The sequence below is a fragment of the Zingiber officinale genome, chromosome 9B, assembly GCF_018446385.1.
Source record: "Zingiber officinale cultivar Zhangliang chromosome 9B, Zo_v1.1, whole genome shotgun sequence".
Lineage (NCBI taxonomy): Eukaryota > Viridiplantae > Streptophyta > Magnoliopsida > Zingiberales > Zingiberaceae > Zingiber > Zingiber officinale.
Genome location: NC_056003.1, coordinates 2187766 through 2205295, shown reverse-complemented (window position 1 = coordinate 2205295; position 17530 = coordinate 2187766). Strand labels below are relative to the sequence as shown.

At 39.8% G+C, this 17530-nt stretch overlaps 3 protein-coding genes and 1 long non-coding RNA gene across 5 annotated transcripts; 2 read left to right on the top strand and 2 right to left on the bottom strand.

Annotated features, from left to right (window-relative positions):
- Nucleotides 1-171: 171 nt before the first annotated feature.
- Nucleotides 172-1657, bottom strand: LOC122025635 (thaumatin-like protein 1). Its single transcript, XM_042584469.1, has 3 exons — nucleotides 1515-1657; nucleotides 729-1419; nucleotides 172-631 (listed from the first exon to the last, which is right to left on the bottom strand). The coding sequence occupies exons 1-3, from the start codon at nucleotides 1591-1593 to the stop codon at nucleotides 418-420; spliced, it is 984 nt and encodes a 327-aa protein (XP_042440403.1). The 5' UTR covers nucleotides 1594-1657; the 3' UTR covers nucleotides 172-417.
- Nucleotides 506-1911, top strand: LOC122025636. Its single transcript, XR_006123787.1, has 2 exons — nucleotides 506-644; nucleotides 733-1911. It is a non-coding gene; the product is annotated as an uncharacterized LOC122025636 (long non-coding RNA).
- Nucleotides 1912-5194: 3283 nt separating this feature from the next.
- Nucleotides 5195-9394, top strand: LOC122025633. Of its 2 annotated transcripts, XM_042584466.1 has the most exons (9): nucleotides 5195-5421; nucleotides 5663-5780; nucleotides 5965-6042; nucleotides 6895-7261; nucleotides 7366-7478; nucleotides 7808-7972; nucleotides 8076-8215; nucleotides 8806-8898; nucleotides 8972-9394. In XM_042584466.1, the coding sequence occupies exons 1-9, from the start codon at nucleotides 5330-5332 to the stop codon at nucleotides 9129-9131; spliced, it is 1326 nt and encodes a 441-aa protein (XP_042440400.1). In that variant the 5' UTR covers nucleotides 5195-5329; the 3' UTR covers nucleotides 9132-9394. The 2 variants fall into 2 exon arrangements, with proteins under 2 accessions (XP_042440400.1, XP_042440401.1); XM_042584467.1 differs by lacking the exon at nucleotides 5663-5780 and having other exon boundaries at nucleotides 5196-5421.
- A 39-nt stretch (nucleotides 9395-9433) lies between these two features.
- On the bottom strand, nucleotides 9434-13320 carry LOC122025634 (2-hydroxy-6-oxononadienedioate/2-hydroxy-6-oxononatrienedioate hydrolase-like). The gene is made up of 6 exons (XM_042584468.1): nucleotides 13060-13320; nucleotides 12514-12982; nucleotides 12119-12434; nucleotides 10165-10263; nucleotides 9974-10088; nucleotides 9434-9782 (listed from the first exon to the last, which is right to left on the bottom strand). Exons 1-6 carry the CDS (start codon nucleotides 13241-13243, stop codon nucleotides 9568-9570), a joined length of 1398 nt encoding a protein of 465 aa, XP_042440402.1. The 5' UTR covers nucleotides 13244-13320; the 3' UTR covers nucleotides 9434-9567.
- Nucleotides 13321-17530: the final 4210 nt, after the last annotated feature.

Below are 17530 nucleotides of genomic sequence, written 5' to 3'. Positions count from 1 at the left end.
TTGCCACCGAGCTACCGTGATTTATCTCCCTCGTGATGACCCTGGGCAGGATGCGGCGGGGGCCCTGAGGGCGAGGGTTTCGCCTTTTTTTTTTGCCACTACTTCCCCACTGCCTGAAAAGAATCGACGACCAGTTGCACGCAACAGAGCCTGCTTTCATGGCACCGGCTGTTATTTGCAGCGCATTCCCTGCATGTGGTCAATCTCATCTCCTCGAGAACCGTGGCTACAGCTTTAAAAACACAGGAATCCAATGCGAATCTTTCTCATCTCCACTTTTTTTTATCTTTTCTTCCCTTCTTCTAGTTTTTTTTTACAAAATTCCATTTTGGAAACATCACCATTCACCACCAGTCCACCATCACCGGCTATGTTTTAGGACAAACTTTGACAGAGAGGAGCAACTGAATAATTATGCTATTGCAGTAGTGTATAAGCCAATGCCATGGCAGCAATGAATGAGTACAAGAAAGGGACGGGTCCTCTTGCGGTGGTTGCGTGACTTGCGTCGCCCGTGGCCAAGCTTGCAAGCCAAGAGTCGTCTTCAAGCGTCAGCCCACCACCGGTCCCTGAGTATGTTGAAGACGCCGTCGTTGTCGAGCTTGTCGAGGAATCTCTCGATGATTTCTGGCTGCGTGGTCGAGGTGCGATTCAAAATTTCAGATTTTTTGACGACAAAATTGGATTTTGAGATGGATAGTAATGGAAAGGTGGGATTTTGATACTACCTAGGGGCGGATCCTGGGCAGAAGGTGATGGTATAGTCGGCGCCGCCGGCGCAGGTGAAGGTGGAAGTGGGATCGTCGAAGGCGTAGCTGTAGGATTTAGGGCACGCCGATTTGAACATCTGGGAGTAGGTCGACGGGCGACAGGTGGCAGGGCTGGCGTAAGCGCCGCTGCAGCAGAACTCCGGCGTCCCGAAGGCCTCGCATGCGCTCCGGCACGCTCCGCCCTCGGCGACTCGTAGCTCGGCCGGGCACATTCGATTGAGGTCCACCACGCAACCGGTGGCGGCGCAGGACCCCCCGGCGCCGGGGGTGCCGCTGGCTTCCACCACCATCGGGAGGTTGTAACCGTCCACGAGGCTGACGTCGTAAAAGTCCTGCCCGGCGGAAGAGGGCGCGAGGGTGAACTCGGCGAGCGTCGCAGGAGGGGCCGCGCCGGCACCGTTGCACTCCACCTGGCCGGACCCGCAGTCGCCGGTGGCGCAGGACCAGGCGCCGCCGGAGGCGGCAGCGGAGCAGCCGGTCCGCGCCCAGAACCGCCCAGACCACCCCGTGGGCGGCTGAAAGGCGCGGGAAGATGCCGCCGGGAGCTCGAAACCGGTGGACTCCAGCGCCGGGCTGCCGGCGTTGGACAAGATCCCGGGCCAAACAGTTTGCCCGCACTTGTTCACAAACGTGAATGTGCTCGCCTCCGCTGCAAAATCATCCGCCAAAAAACATTAAAAACAAACCATAAAAAAAAATCTCATTTTGTCCCCAAATCGCGAACCAATCATCTCAAAACGTTACCTCCTCGGAACATCAACAGCAGCAGGCGAACGGCGAACCGTACAAGGCAGAATGAGCCCAGAGAAACCAGAGTGCCCATGAGATGTTCGTTGAAATGCCTGTGAAGCTTCTTCTTCCTCTTCTACTAGGTTTTAGCGGCGGAGCAAAAACGGTGCCCGAGATGCGACTTCTCGGAGTAGCTGTAAGCAACGGCGACAAAGAAGCAGAAATGGTGCGGAATGTGGAGGCCACCGCCACCATTCACTGGGCAACGGAGGAAATAGAGGGAAGGGGAAATCTAATTGCCGTCGAACTTGGCCATTAAATAGAAAAAACTTGGGGGTTGTTGCATCGCCAATTCCCATTTATTATTATTACTAATGGAATAAACAAAATCAGATGAATACTGCTTTGCTTATGAGGGGACTAAAAAGTGATGCTAACCGTGTTCTGTGCTGGACGAAAGTTAAGATTTCTTTATTTACTTTTCTAAAAAAAAAATACTCATTTGTTTTAAGGGTGTCAAAAATGAACCCGATCCGACGACCCAGCCCGAATCGACCCGAAAAAAATTAGGTTCGGGTTGGGCATTTTCGGGTCGGGTTCGGGTTGGAGGGTTGGAGAGTAAAAAAAATTTCGGGTTGGGTCGGGTCGGATTTGGGTTGATCCGGGTTAGCTTAAATATAGGGTTTTGTGGGTTTTTTTTGGGGTTAAATCAAATTTTATTTTAAAAATTTAGATGTTTTTATGTATATTAATATCATGTTTGTATGATAATGATGGAATATTGAGATAAAAGTGAAGAATTATAGGGAAAATAATCCAAAAAAGTCGTTTTGAATCGAATTTTCGGATTATATGGGTCGGGTTCGGGTTCGGGTTAAGGTGTTTTGGGTTGAACTTGGGTTCGGATCGGGTTCGGATTGGGTTAAAAAAAAAAAAATTTAATTTAATCCATCCGAATTGACACCCCTAATTTACTTGGTAGTAGTTCTGTTTAAAAAAAATAAACTAACTCAATCATTGAGTTTATTCGGGTCGGCCATAACTCATTGACAGATCGACATAACTGCTTGTTAGCACGTGTATACATCTTCTTGGAACGATTTAATGACCTAATAGTTAACCCATGTGTTTTTATCATGAAATTTAAGATTTGAATTTTGATAAAATTAAGATAAATATTTTTTTATATATTAATTATTATTCTAAAAATTAATAATGTAGGCAGCCATAACCCATGTGGGTGTGCGCCCCCTTCAAGTGCGGATGCTACCACCCAAGGATTTAGAGTTTAGATTTAAAATAATTTAATATTAATTGTTCATGGTTAGCGTTTTTTTAGAAATAAAAATAAATTAACTTAATTATTAATTTTATTCGGGTCGGCCATAACTCACCGGCAGATAGATATAAGTGCATGTCAGCGCCATCATTACTTATTTTATTTTATATACCTACAGGGTTGATACTCTCGTGCACCATATGTAATTTTTCCTAAATTTTGTGCTTTTATATATCTGTATGCGAATCAGGTTAACATCTCGATCTATGAGGGTCTTTCAGAAATGATAGCTAAATTTATTATACAGATAATATTTTTCTCTCTGTATATACTCTATGTGTGCCCATGCACGCGCTTAACATTAATTTTTTATCTTTTAATGTCAATTAAATTTTACTTTTAAAATTCAAAAGTAACTATAAAAAATTTTCAAAATAAAAAAAAAATAAGGTGCTATTGGATGTGCAACTTAAGAGATGTGATATATCAAAACTATATACAGAGATCAATGTTACTATAAGATCTTACGGTCGGGACACTAAAGATAATAATTTTTCTCATGATTTGGATCCTGTGAAGAAAATTCTAAATAGGGACAGGAATTTTCGATTTTTTTGGAGATGAAGATGGGTTCAAAATTTTTTTTTAGGGATAGGAGCGGATTCAAGATAGGTATGAAGATACTATTTCTATCTCCGAATCCGTCCGAAAATAATAATAATAATAATAATAATATTATTATTATTATTATTATTATTATTTAAAAAAATATTAATAATAGTATCATTAGATAATATTGATAATAATATTAATAAAAAATTATTATTAATATTAATATTTGATCCCATTGATTTGGATTCGGGGGTTTTTGAATCTGAAAAAATAAAGATAGGAGCAGGGATGGAGGTGAGGATGGAATTCGGAGACGAGGATAGAGATTGCAAATCTGTCTCCACCTTTATCCCATTGTCATCTGTACGAGGCACACCTCAAAAAGAAAATTTTGGTTTGAAATTTTTTTTTACTTAATATTATAACCTAATCTCTAAACCCTAAAATCAAAATCGTATTGAATAAATAATAAAAAAAAGTTATATATATATATATATATATATATATATATGGCGTTCGGATGTTTGAGAGAGTCATGGACGAAAGTCGCTCATGAAAGTTGAGTAACATAACATAGCCCTATAAACCCCTTATATTAGCAGCTCCCTGAGTGACTAAGGGGGGCAGGATATCCGAATCACTTCCGCAAGTCCTGACCTACGAGAGTCACAGACGACGTCATTGATATAGGGGGCGCATCATATCAACTTCGATATATATTTCATCTTATGTCCCCATTAAGTAATATAAATATTTATAATTTATTTTTTATTTTTTAGGCAGGTGGGCCAAGGCAATTCAGCCACCGGGGCCATCATGCTCAATACAACTCACCTGATCACGTGACTTACTCGGTGTCCCACGAGCCAAAACGATTCATGGCGCTTGGTAGACGAAATGAGTGTTGACGCGTAACTGATTAACTCCTCTCTCTCTAATACCAGCTATTATGTACCGGATTTTGTTTCCGGGGTCATGATATCATGGTAAGGCATTCAATTTATAATTCAGATATTTACGATTCGAATCTCAATTACGAGATATTTATAAAAAAAAAAAAAAACTTCAAATAGAGGGCGTAATTAAAGGATACTAGACTTCTGGACTGATCATTGTATGTACTTTTTAATTTATCTTGATAATCGATATGAAATTTTTATAGAATCAGACCGATTATTTTAAAAATAATCAATAAGATTAATTAAAATTATAATTTTGTTATGGACCGGATTTTATAAGAACTCCAAAGTAAGGATGATTACACAAGAATAGTATAAAATGGATGATCCTCTAAACAAAAAGTCCTCCTATTATATCTATTTTTGAATATTATCTATTTGTTCTCTTGAAACATACTACCAGTTAGTGTATAAGATATTATTAATTTAAAACTTAGGATTTAAATTTTAACATAATCAAGAGAAATATTTTCTTGAGTCATTATTTTAAAAAATTAATAGTCATATGTAATTATTCGATGAGTCATTATTTTAAAAATGAATAGTCATCTATAATTTATTTTTTACTACCTATTAACTTTAGACAAATTGACGGTAACGTTGACGGTAACGTTGGGCGGACATGGTGGTCTTTTGAAAGCTCGTTTTTCTAATTAATGTTTTGAAACCTTATCCTTTTCGGTAATACAGAGCTTAATTTAATCACTCTGCGTTACGACGTGACGTCTTACGTAAAATAGAAAGTTGTGCTTGTACACGCTGTTGCTGCTACCGGCCTACTCACACGCGAACACGGACCGCCCACTTCTAACGCCCGCCCCGTTCTTCTCCTTATGATCGTTGGCCCCACCCAGTTCAATTGGGGAGAGAACCATGGGGAGGTCTGTCACTGCTACTGCCTTCGCTCTTCCGCTTGTAAATCTTCCATCTTCGTCACGGCGTTCGCATCGATCCTCGTGATTCGATCGCTTCGTCGGCCCATGGCGTCCCTCTCCGCCTCCCAGCCTCTCTGCTTCCCCGTCGATGCCGGTGGTCGCGGAGACGGCCGCTCGCCGTCCTTTCTCGATCTCAGGTGAACACCGTCTCTTTTCTTCCTCGGCGATTGCGTGGGTTCCATTTGCTTTCCAACTTTCTAGGGTTAGCAATTACTTTGTTTCATAGAGATAGAGAGAGAGTAACAGAGATTGTGGTGCTGATATAGCGTTTTTGCAATGAGGGAGAGATAGTGGTAGATGATAGTGAGAGTGCGTGAGAGAGAGACAGAGAGAGAGGGTTATGCTGCTACCCGACCCACCATTTGTTGTTGCGATCAGGTTTGGGTTTGATCGCCGACTCGGGAATGGGAAGAAGACGAGGCACGTGGGGACTCCTCCCCCGTCCGTGGCTTCCCCCACCATGAAGCGGGATTCCCTGCCCGATTCCAACGTTAAGGTCTGTTCTCCTTCACCTCGACTATGAATTGTCGCAGCGGAGCCTGTCGGACAGATGCTGAGCTGCCGCCGCATCCTGATACTGTTCCTGTTTCTTCTTGTTGATTGTTTTTTGTTTCCCTTTACTCCTAACTCGGTTCGGTTTTGTTGATTTTTTGACATCATGGGGGCAAATGTAAATCCAGATCCTCAGGCTTGCTCGGGAGAAGTTTGTCAAGGAGATCACTTCAAGTTCTGATGATAAAGATGTGTCACTAGCCAAGGTACTTTGATTATCTTGAATTTGCATGCCGCCCGGTAGTTGAATCATTGAATCTTTAATTGACTCTTTAGAATATTTGGAGCACAATGTTGCAAACTAACTTGTATTTGTATCAAAAGTTGCCTTTGTTGGTAAGTAGTACTTAAGCATGTCTACTGGAGCTCGACAACCAAGAAACACAAAGGGCACTTCTAGTTTGACTGGAACTGCATTTATTTGATTCCTTAACCATTAATAACTTGTTTCAAGGAAGAGAGTCCATGTGAGCAAGATGCATGAGTCAGCAAATTACCTTTTATTACATCTGACGATACATGTTTTTTGTTCCATGCAACGTTTTTTCTTCTTTCAAATAGCTTCAAAGTGTGCTTTAATCAGTTCTAGCATGCAGATTTCCAATTGTCAAGAGAAGTGAGATGAGAAGAGTGGAATACTAAAGAAGAAAACTAAAGGAGAAATATCTGCAGTGAAAAAACACTAGTGTTTGTAAGGCTGTTTTAAATTTGTTAGAACTGCAACTTTAAAATAGTTTGAATTATATAAACTTATAATCTCATTGTTGAACTTCAGATAATAGGATATATAGCTTACACTGTATGCCGAACCATATCTAAATATAGAATTGCTAATTCTTATGTCAATATTTTCTGAGTTCTTGATAGGCTAATACGTATGCTTAGTTTTTTTTATGGTGGCAAACCGTTCCTTTTCCAGTATGTTTGACATTTCTTTGAGATGCAAGATTCACATCCTGAAATAGGTGTTAACAACATTCTCTTTCCTCCTTTTGCTAATTCTGTTAGTATTTACAAAGTGCTGTTGTTCTTGATTAATCACCTAACTTTTTTTGTAGGCTATGTTGCTTGTCGCTGCTGAAGATGAAGCTTTCATGTCACTGAATCGAGATATGGATGCACGTGCATTACGGAATGAAAGGGAAGGTGCAACCGACCAATTTAATGATCAATCAGAAGTTGAGGATGTTGAAGAAATATCTTTAGCTGGGAAGAACATATCTGGGTGGTTAAATGAGTTGGATGTGTTAGCCAAAGAAGTCGAAGCAGATTTAATCTCGAGAGAGATAGGTTGCCATCTACTTGAAGTGTTGGAGGCTGTAAACTTTGTTCTCTTTAAATCAAGAGGTTTCAAAAGATATCCCGTTCTAGTAGATTCAAAATTTTCATACTTGCATACAGTGCTTAACACTGGATGTGGGAGCGGTAAGTCTTTTCTATCTTTCACTCTGCAACAACTGACTAATTTTTGTTGCTAGAACAAATGGTTCTTCAACTCATACTGCCATGGAATCTTTTTATGTTAACAGACATAATGTTCAGCGTCATATATGTTGAAGTATGTCAAAGGCTTGGTGTTGCCATTGTGGGCTCTCCAGTTGGAGAGGATTTTTTGATTTGGCCACAGTCTGGGAATTCAGCGGTGTGTTATTTTTTCTATGTACTTATATACTTGAAGGCAACTTAAACTATACACTTGTATAGAAAAAACAAATAGCGTGTATTTGTTTCAGCTGTTTGTAGTTTGTTTCTATTTCTATCTAGCATCGGTAAAATAGACCATTCTCCATAACCTACTATGTGAATTTGCCTTTTATTTACTCTCTGCCATCCATCATGAGTCTTTGCTATTTAACTTGACTCACCGTTTTAGTATTCCTCACCATGCATAGGAATGTAAAGCCTCAAGACTTTCTGTTATTCATAGCAGTCTCCCAGTTGAAAACGTTATTCCTTTTTTTCCCTTTATAGGAACTTTTCAGGATTGCATCAGGAAATAGCCTGTTTTCTACCATGAATGGCAAATGTGTCAAGGATCCTAGAAGTAAAGCTTCTGAAATGGACTGCAGTTCACTTTTAAGACTTGATATTGCTACAAAGAGAGATATCATTGGGATTGCTCTAGCTAATCTGATTGTATGCAGCTACAGGCCTACAACTATAACTGAATACATTTATCTTATTGATGGACCTTTTTTTAATTTCTTTGACTCTTGCTTGCCATTTTCGATTTTCACAGAGACTCTATTGGAAACGGGCTTCAAAAGCAAATCATGGCTTAATGCTAACTTCTCCACTTAGACCAGTTTATCCTGGAAAAGACAAAGCTAGCTTGGGAGAGATTTCAGATATTCCACTGTTGCGGCCTCAATACCTCAGGTATATTCTATGTTTTTTATCATAACCATTAGTGAGTAACTTTATGATTTCATAAGACATTTGTTTGTAAGCACTCATCATTTGGCAGCAATTTCAATATATCTTGTCACCCAGCTTATTGAAAATTCTAATCCTCTTAGAGCATATTATTATAGATTATTAGATGCACAAGAATACACGGCTGATCTGAATAAAATGTGTTACCTGGGATTCTCCAGAAATAAGAATAATAAATCAAGGAGTTACGGAGCAGTATGATGAAGAAACTTAGAATAGGTTATTTGGAAAGAAAATTCATCAAGGTATACTGGTATTTCTAGAATTAGTGGCATGTTTTGCATAATATGGTCATTCTTAAACTCTGAGTTAGATACTTAAGACTTGTCTGAATTTATTGGTGTTGCTGCTTTTAAATTATTATCAAATTATTATGGTTCCTCATCCTCCTAGCCAGAAATTATACTACTCATCTTGTTTGATATAAATGTATTAGCTGGCTAAGACTATATGGTATATTTTGATTCGAACTTCACAGTTAAGACAAATGAGAGGTGTCACTAGTTGACTGACTCGTTTAACTGAATTGTAAGGTTGGCCACTATGGCTTCTGAAAGGCTATTGATACTGCAGCCCAACAACTGGAGTTTAAGGAGAGACCATGGTATGCTTCTGTACTACAGCAGGTAAACCAGTTTTCCATTTGGGAATCCTTGCTTATTGAGTTGCACAGTCACTTAATCCGAGGGGATGTTGTAGGAGGTACACTGAAGCCGTTCAAGAACTTAGCATTTGCATGGCTTTTGCACCAGAGGAAGAAGCAGAAATACTGGAACCATTTGTTGAGAAGCTGCACCTGCTGCGCCTTCTCGCATCCTGGGAGTGTTTGGATCCTGTCGGCACCCTTCCTGTGTCTTGATATGCAATACAGTTATTTTTATTTTTATTTTTTTTCTCAGGTACCTTTTGCGACCATATAAAGGCCATTGAGGTTCTAACCCTGTTTCAGCCACTTGCATAAACACATGAAGGGATTCCTACTACTAAATTGTAATCCCATTATTGTTCACTGAGGTTTCTTCCCCATTGCAAATGGTAAAAAATGGGGAACGGAGTTGACTGTAAAAGCTTGATATCTGTAAATTTATAGTGGCGATGACATATGTACGGCCTTAGATTGAATGTGATCCACGTAGTTTTTCTTATGCTCTATCTTCAATGTTTATAAATTATTTGCCTTACGTCACAGGAGAGAAAATTTCATGAGTTCTTATATATATACATTGAACAGTGCCAATTAAACTGTTGTAAATTATGCTTTGATAAATGTTTGGCCCCAAGAATTCCAGGGTGAGTCATGCGGCTGCCGGGACAAATTGGGAATCGGCAACTCCAAACACTCTCTGAAGAAACCTCTCAACGATGACTAGGAACTCTTCCACTTTTTCTTCGTGAGGCAAATGCCCACAGTGCTTAATCACCTCAAAGCTGGAACCAGGAATCACTCGTGAAAGACGCTCTGCATTCCAGGCGGGAACAAGCCGGTCATTGTCGCCGGTAACGATCAACACTGCATTACATTGTAGTAAGGAAATGAGTAAGGATCAGAAAAAGCTTCCTCAGGTTGCCCCTGTAGAATCTTGCTAATTACACGTTACAGTTACTATTAGGTTTAGTGACATAGATGAGGACAATTGATTTGCATGCTTAGGCAAATCTTTAGTATTATTTTACCATTGATAGAATGATTAGAACTTTTACCAGGGCACGAGATCTGAGCAAGTCGTTCAGATAATGGTGGTTTTGTTGAAGATTCTGTCAGCAAGGCTAAAGTGTACTCTAGAAGTGCCCTCTCCCAACCTTTCACTCTGAGTGGCTGCAGAGATGCATAGGATCCAATTGAAACAGTTGGATATATAATTGTAACTCGGATCTCAGTTTCAGAAGGGAACCTTTGTATAACCTTGAATCACATAATCTGTGATTCTGCTTGGATCAAACCAAGCATTGCGAATTGCCAATACTCCAAACTTATCCATTATCATCCTTACCTGGAACCATAACCGAAACTGATATTGAAACAACAATGAGGTGCTTAGAATATCCATATTCAACTGTGTCATAGAACAGGCCTATCTAGAGAAGTGGTTACAAAATGACATAAAAACAATCAATATATCGCTTCTTAATAAGCGATGGAGTGGAAAAAACAGTAGGAGTGTATTACAGATTGTAATACAAACACGAAAGATGCATAATGCGAGTGTCAAGTATCTCACTATAGCTGAGTATATAGAAAATTCACAAAATATATTATATATTTCATATTGCATAAAGTGTCAGTTATGTTTATCTGTGTCGTAGAGATCTAGATATCTCATCTATGAGAATGTATAAGCAAACCATTGTACATAACAAACTATGCAACAATAAGTTTGTTGTAGTGCACATTGAAGGTTCATACCATTCCAAATTTAAGCGTGCAACAGTTACAGAACCCAAGGTTAACTAGCAAAGGAATCAAACGTATACCTTAATATGATTAGAGTAAACAAAAGTGTGAAATATATATAGATCTGTCATTGGATTGTTCCAAGGGGTTGCAGGCAACTATTTAATTAATACGTTGTAACTTAGAAATCAAGCACTTAACAATGGCAAGAAGAAAAGTATTTGAAGAGACACGCTTGAAAACATTCTAAGATTCAAAACAAAATTAATTTGTTGCTACATAAAAAAGGAAAAAGGAGTTTATCTTCTTTATCTTAAAGAAGAATATCATTAGCAGAAGGAACTACTTTAGACACCTCAGAAACAGAAATATAAAGAAACTAACTAAAGCACGCCTTTCAGTTTCAAAGCTTCCTGCAAGAAAAGGGATAGATAAGTGGGTTATAAGCAAAATTCACATGACCTTATCTCTATCTTGGATATCATTCAAAAGTAGAAAACATGCATGCAACTTAACACAATCTTCAAATTAAAAAAAAAAAAACTTTTTTGCATTTAATTGCTTGTTTCCTTGGGTGGAAAAACAGGAGGGAAGAGAGCAGAGGGAGGGAAATGAACAAAATTTTCATGTGAAAAAAGGGCACTCAAGTTTTTTGTGTTCCTTCCCTTCACTCTCCTCTATTCTTTCCTATTCATCTATCCAAGTAAATAAATAAATAAATAAAAACTATACCAGAATCTTTTGGCCTAGACAATCTCCTTGCAGATCTTAGCGATCAATAAATTAGAAAGTTAGGATTGAAAGGAAATTCCTCAATCGCTACAAAGATCCACCAAACAATACAGGCAAGCCAATGACGAATCAAACACAATAGACTTTGAGCAAACCATGAACAACAAGATATATCCAGGTAGGAAGAAGACACATACCACTAGAAAGAAATACAGAGATTCTATAGTAAAGAACGGTTGAGAAAAGTATAGATTGTTTAACTAAACCATGCAAAATTCACAGGTAAAGAGGAAAAGATAATAAACCAATATTATTGGTAACCAGCGCAGACCAGTGACCATGGGAACAGAAGTGTTATAAGTTTGCTGGGAGGGATCATCTACAATCATTTTATGAAAAGATGGTTTCTGCAATTTTTTCCTCGTACCCTGTTATTGCAATATGCCAATTACCAAAAAGAAAAAAAGAAGGAAAATTAACTTATTTGAAGTCATCAAGCCAAATGACCAAATCATGTTCTTGAGAAGCTAAATGAGTAGGAAGTATGGGTTGCCCCATTGGAATAGATGAGATGAAGACATTTAAAGAGATGCTAAGGCTTATATAATTAAAGTCAAGGGCAGCATTCGCATAAAGAGACACATGCTTTCTAAAACTTCGCTTGCAGATGATTCTTTTGACCAAAAGAAAAGAGAGAACAATACTTATATGAATCAACATACCAGCATTAAGGCAAGTGAGGATCGCAGGAATGCCGACAAGGCACGGGCATACAGTGAGCCAACCATATCTCTCATAGCTTTCAACATATTGAAAGCTACCCGCATCAACTGCATACTTATGTTAGCTAAGACTTTCAAAAACCTCATAAATGGATTCTTCGAAGCTCCATTTTCCTTCAGAGTTCTCATTTTCTCTTTGTCAATTCTCCTTGGTGCTAATGGAGCAATTATAGCCGGTGCGACGAGAATCAGTGCAGCAACCTTCTCGGGAGCTTCAAAGTATGTCTCAACCGCGACAAGGCAACCGGCAGAGTGCCTGAGAATCTCACAGGCAGCTCTTTTGTGTCTCCTTTACTATTTCAGCATCAATTCGAAAGAGACTAGATTATACATACCCCATCAGGATAGCCTTTGACCCCTTCTTCTCTTTGTCTCCTGTCTTCGAAGCAGCTATGTGGTCTATGAAGAAGAGCGTAGCAAGGACAGAAAAGGTCATGGAGTAGGGATTCAAAGCCCTACTCACAGTAGTCCTCGAAGTGAGGCCGAAGGCAGGGCGATCAAAAGCGAGGACCTTGGACTTCACCATCCTCGCCAGAGGCCTCATTATTCGATCCCACGAGAAGGCCGACGCCCCGAAACCGTGAAGAAGAACAAAGGGAATTTTAACCCCAACCTTCTCATCGATTTCCTCACAATGACAGATCCTGTGATGCAGATCGACCCCATTGAACTCGCAGAAGAAGCTATCCGCGTCGGCTAACTCTTTGTGATCCACTAGCTCCTCCTGATCGACCCCCGCGACGCTGCGTCGCGGCGGTCGCCTCGCCGTCGCAGGCTGGCCTCCCGGATCGTCCGCCGCACGCCCTGTGAAATTCGTCTTCGAAGTCAGGAATAAGGAGAGGGAGATCGGGAAGAGGTCCGAGTAGGGGGTGAAGAGTTACCACCGGAGAGGGGGTAGTCTGCAGCGGAGCTGCCGACTGAAGCGGCGGGCGGGAGGAGAGATCGGCATCGGAAAGAGAGAGAAGGGCTTCGGCGACGAAGCGGGCGGAGAATGGAGGCGCGGCGGGTCGGTTCGAGGTGGAGCTGCGGAAATTGAGGTGAAGTGGCGCAGCAGCAGACGGCCATGATTCGAGCTCGATCGGAGAGAAGAAGAAGGGATCGAGAGAGAAGCGATAACAGGCCGACAAATTGTTTCGCTCGCCAAATAGAATTCAAGATTTATGATTGGATTAGTATAAATAAATAAAATTGTCAATATTAAAAATATTTTTTCTATTTTAATAATTCATATCGCGCATTTTCCCAAAATGAATCCCTGCCTTGTATTTTTCTCCCAATATTTTATTTACAGATCCTTTATAAATCAGTTTAGAATATTTTATGGGAAAATTTACATGCAGTCTCATTGACAAACACAATTTTACATGTACTCCCATTGAAAAAAATCTTTCTTTTCACTCCCTAGTCTAATATACTTACCTAATTGCCCTTGATATTTTAAGTATAAAAAGTCTAAAAATGAATATAAATCCTCTTAAATTCAGTACATTAAATTAAAATCTAATATATTTTCTATCAAATTGAGTACGATTCTTTTTCTACCTCAATTGGATGAAAAATATACTATATTTTCTTTAAATAATACTCAATTAGATACTAAATTTTCTTTAAATGATACTCAATTGGATGAAAAATATACTAGATTTTTTTCAAATGGTACTGAATTTAGGATGAATTATATTAATAGGAAAAAAGTGTACTCAATTTAATAGAAAATATACTCGATTCTAGTTTAAAATACTGAATTTAATAGGAATTATACTCATTTTTAGACTATTTATATTTAAAATATATGAAGGACAAAATATACTAGATTTTCTTTAAATTATATTCATTTTTAGACTTTTTGTACTTAAAAAATCTGAGGGGTAATTAGGTCACAATATTTGTATGAGGTAGTTACAAATAAAACTTTGTATGTGAGAAATGGAAACAAAATTTTTTATGAGTGAAGATTGCATGTAAAATTTAAGTTGTGATTGGAGATATTTCTCTACTTTACTCATATTTTATTTACATATTTTTTTTCTAATTGAGAGAAGGGAGAGGGCATGAGTAAAAGGAAGAGAATGTGGAAAAGTTTTGGTCGGGGAGAATTACAGCAGAGGAAAAGCGCGCGTATCATCTAAAAGGATAATCGAGAAAGAAAGCACTGCAAATAGATGCTTGTCCCGCCATCCACGGCAAACTTTCAAACCTTTACAAAAGCAATTAACCACTGGCCGGAAATAGATAAGCAAACAAACGTCACGACCGACATGGCGTCGCAGCTAATCCTGATCACAATTAAGCTGCGCCGTCCATGATCAGTTAGTTGTTCTGCATCTTCTACGGAAATGGAAGCGAGCAGAGCGAGCCTCGACCTGTGCTTCGGCGACAAGCCCACCACGCTTCTGGACGAGTTCGAGCGGCTCAGCTTAGAAGTCCAGTTGAATCGGGCCATTGCTCTCGAGAGGTGCAACTCGGCGCCGGCAGTCCACTGCCGGCGCCGATCTGGATTCGCTGCCCCGCGGCCGCGATCTCAGCAAACGGGCGGCCGGCGGTGGGCGCTCTTCGCGGCGGCGAGGAGGCTGTGGAGGCCCGTCTTTCGGGCTTGGTGGAGTAGAGATGAAGAGAGGAGTTGTAGCGCACGTGTCGGCTAGTGTTTTATTGAGACTAGTGTTTATTTATTTCAAAAAGGGAAATAAATAGGGGGAAATTTGCTTGCAGTCCTCTAAATTAAAATGTTGAATTTAAAAAAATTATATTTATTTTTAAATATTTTGTACCTAGAAAATATACTTTATGCTAGTTTAAAGTATTAAATTTAACAAGAATTATACCTATTTTTAAACTTTTGTATCTAAAAAATATGAGGGACAATTTTGACAGAAAATATATTCGATTATAGTTTAAAATGTTGATTTTAAGAGAATTATACTCATTGATCTTATCTGAAAGTCGATGAGATGGAAAATTGGGGATGTGATAGCTTTCCATCTCATTTAGGGCAGTAAATGAACCAAGTATTCGTGAACAAGCTTAGTGTTCGGCTTGGTAAGAGTTTATTTATGTTCGTTCAATATAAACAAGATTAATTAAACAAACAAACTTGAACAGCTCGTTAAGCTAAACAAACAAGTTTGAACGCATATGTGTTCAGCTCGTTAACGTTCGTGAATAATATTCGTGAACAACGTTCATGAACAATGTTCATTAATAAAACTCTTTTCAATATGCTAAATAAATAAATTTAAATTATCAAGCTCAATAACCAATCAAACAATTAAAAGTTTCAAACAATCAAACAAGCTTGAATTGAGAGCTTGATAATATCTAAACCAAGCTTAAGCCAAGCTTCAAACAAGCTCAAGCTCATAAAAAATAAACCAAGTCAAGCTTGAACACTCATTTCAAAAGCTTGGTTCATTTTAAGCTTGGTTCATTTTAAGCTCGGCTCGACTTGGTTACGTTATCAAAAAAGTTTGAACACCCCAAAGCTCGGCTCGGTTCGGCTTGTTTACAATCCTAATCTCATCGACTTTCGGACAAGATCACTCATATTTGGAGTTTTTATACCTAAAAAATTTGAGGGGCAATTAGGTAACAATATTTGCATGAGAGAGTTGAAGCAAATAAAATTTTACATGTAGGGAGTAGAAATAATGTTTTTTGGATATGGGGATTACATGTAAAGTTAAAATTATGATTGGAGATTTTTCTTTGATTTACTGAAGAAATAATTCAACTACAATATCGAGTCTTATCTGCTTTGTAGATGATAGTTTTTATCATCCATATACGATTACTAATCATAATTATAAACCAAATTAGCTTCTCGAAGCATTAAGCGTAGGTCATTTTTGATTGGCCATGAGCCATAAAAGAACGAACCTCACCTCAACAACAACACCCGTTCCATTACCGTTAACCACCACCACCAAGCACGATGACTGCAAGCGTAGCCATTTCTTGATCTTGAAACTTGACATCACCAGCGCCACCTCCTGACACGTTTTCATCGGACACGTGGGGTGGGATGCAACTTCAGTAAGGCTACTTCTCTATACTCATCATGCGCTTGGTAAGTGAATAAACGATGTGATTTGTTGGATAGCCTTCGCACTTAATTTAAGTTAGATTATATGAAAGCGGAGAAGATGGTAAGTTGGGCATGTGACATTGTGGTTGATTGGAGAAAGACTCCGCGAGGTCCAAGAAAGGGGTTCCCGGTGTTGGCCCTCTGCCACTCAAGCCAGTCCTCTGTTTAGTGGAGAAGAAATAATATAAGTGAACAGTAGCTAGAGTGTATAGAATAGTGAAGTATCGCATACATCCGTCTATGGATGGAGACCCTCTTTTATAGTGTCATTATAGCGTCTGTGCACGCCCCCACGGGCTGGATCAGCTGGTTAGGTGCCTGCAGCTTGCCACTGAAGTCGTGGGGTCGAAGGTCGCCAGTTGCACTCGGGGATAAAACTCTGGTCTGCTGCGCCAAAAATTCCTTCGACCCCCAGTCACCTATCCTGCCCAGTATTAACCGTGATGTACTCCCTCTGGAATCTTGTGGGGTAGGGGCCAGGGGGCCGCTAGGGTGGCGGTTCCACCTTTTTGCCACTATAGCGTCTGTGCACATATTCCAAAGCAGGTGCACATTTTCTAAAGTGTTCTAGGAAAAGACAAGTCAAAAAGTATCTCTGACACTTTTCCTTAAGTGAGCACTAAATCTCTAATGTGACAAGTTAGAAGCTTCTAAAATATTGTTTACTTGCTGGACATTCTCTGTTATCGGTGACACAAACTTTCAAAAGAGTACGGTAGGATAAGTAGGTAGGTCCCACTATAGGCCAACCGATGTCAGCTCGACCAGGATGTCACCAGCTCGACCGTACTGCATGGAGCTATCGACCCGTTCTTCACTAAGCCTTAATGTTGTCAGAGAGGCATGTAATGCCCGATCAGACGTAACGCCTGATCAGCCAAGGCGGTGAGCCGAGTGACTTGATATTCGACTCTGGACTTTAACTACAAGTTCGAAGGACGACTGCTCAGACGGTCTGCTCGACCGACTCTAGAGGCCCGCTCGGCCGTCCACAGTCTCATCGTCCACCCAACCCTGCGACTTTGACTGTTTGACTTTGATTGCCACGTTAGCCAGTCTTCATTGCTCTGACCCACTTTTAGGGGGTCCATCTTCATTGTTGTATCATTATATATCATCATGTCTAAAAGCGTTGAGATGGCATACTGGTATGTAGCTCTATTGTTAACTGAGAGTAAATTTCAAACTAGAGAGAAAAGAGCTCCTTCTTTCTCTCTACACACACCAGATAAAGAGCAAATGTTAGAGCGAGAACTAGGTTCCTAGAGCAG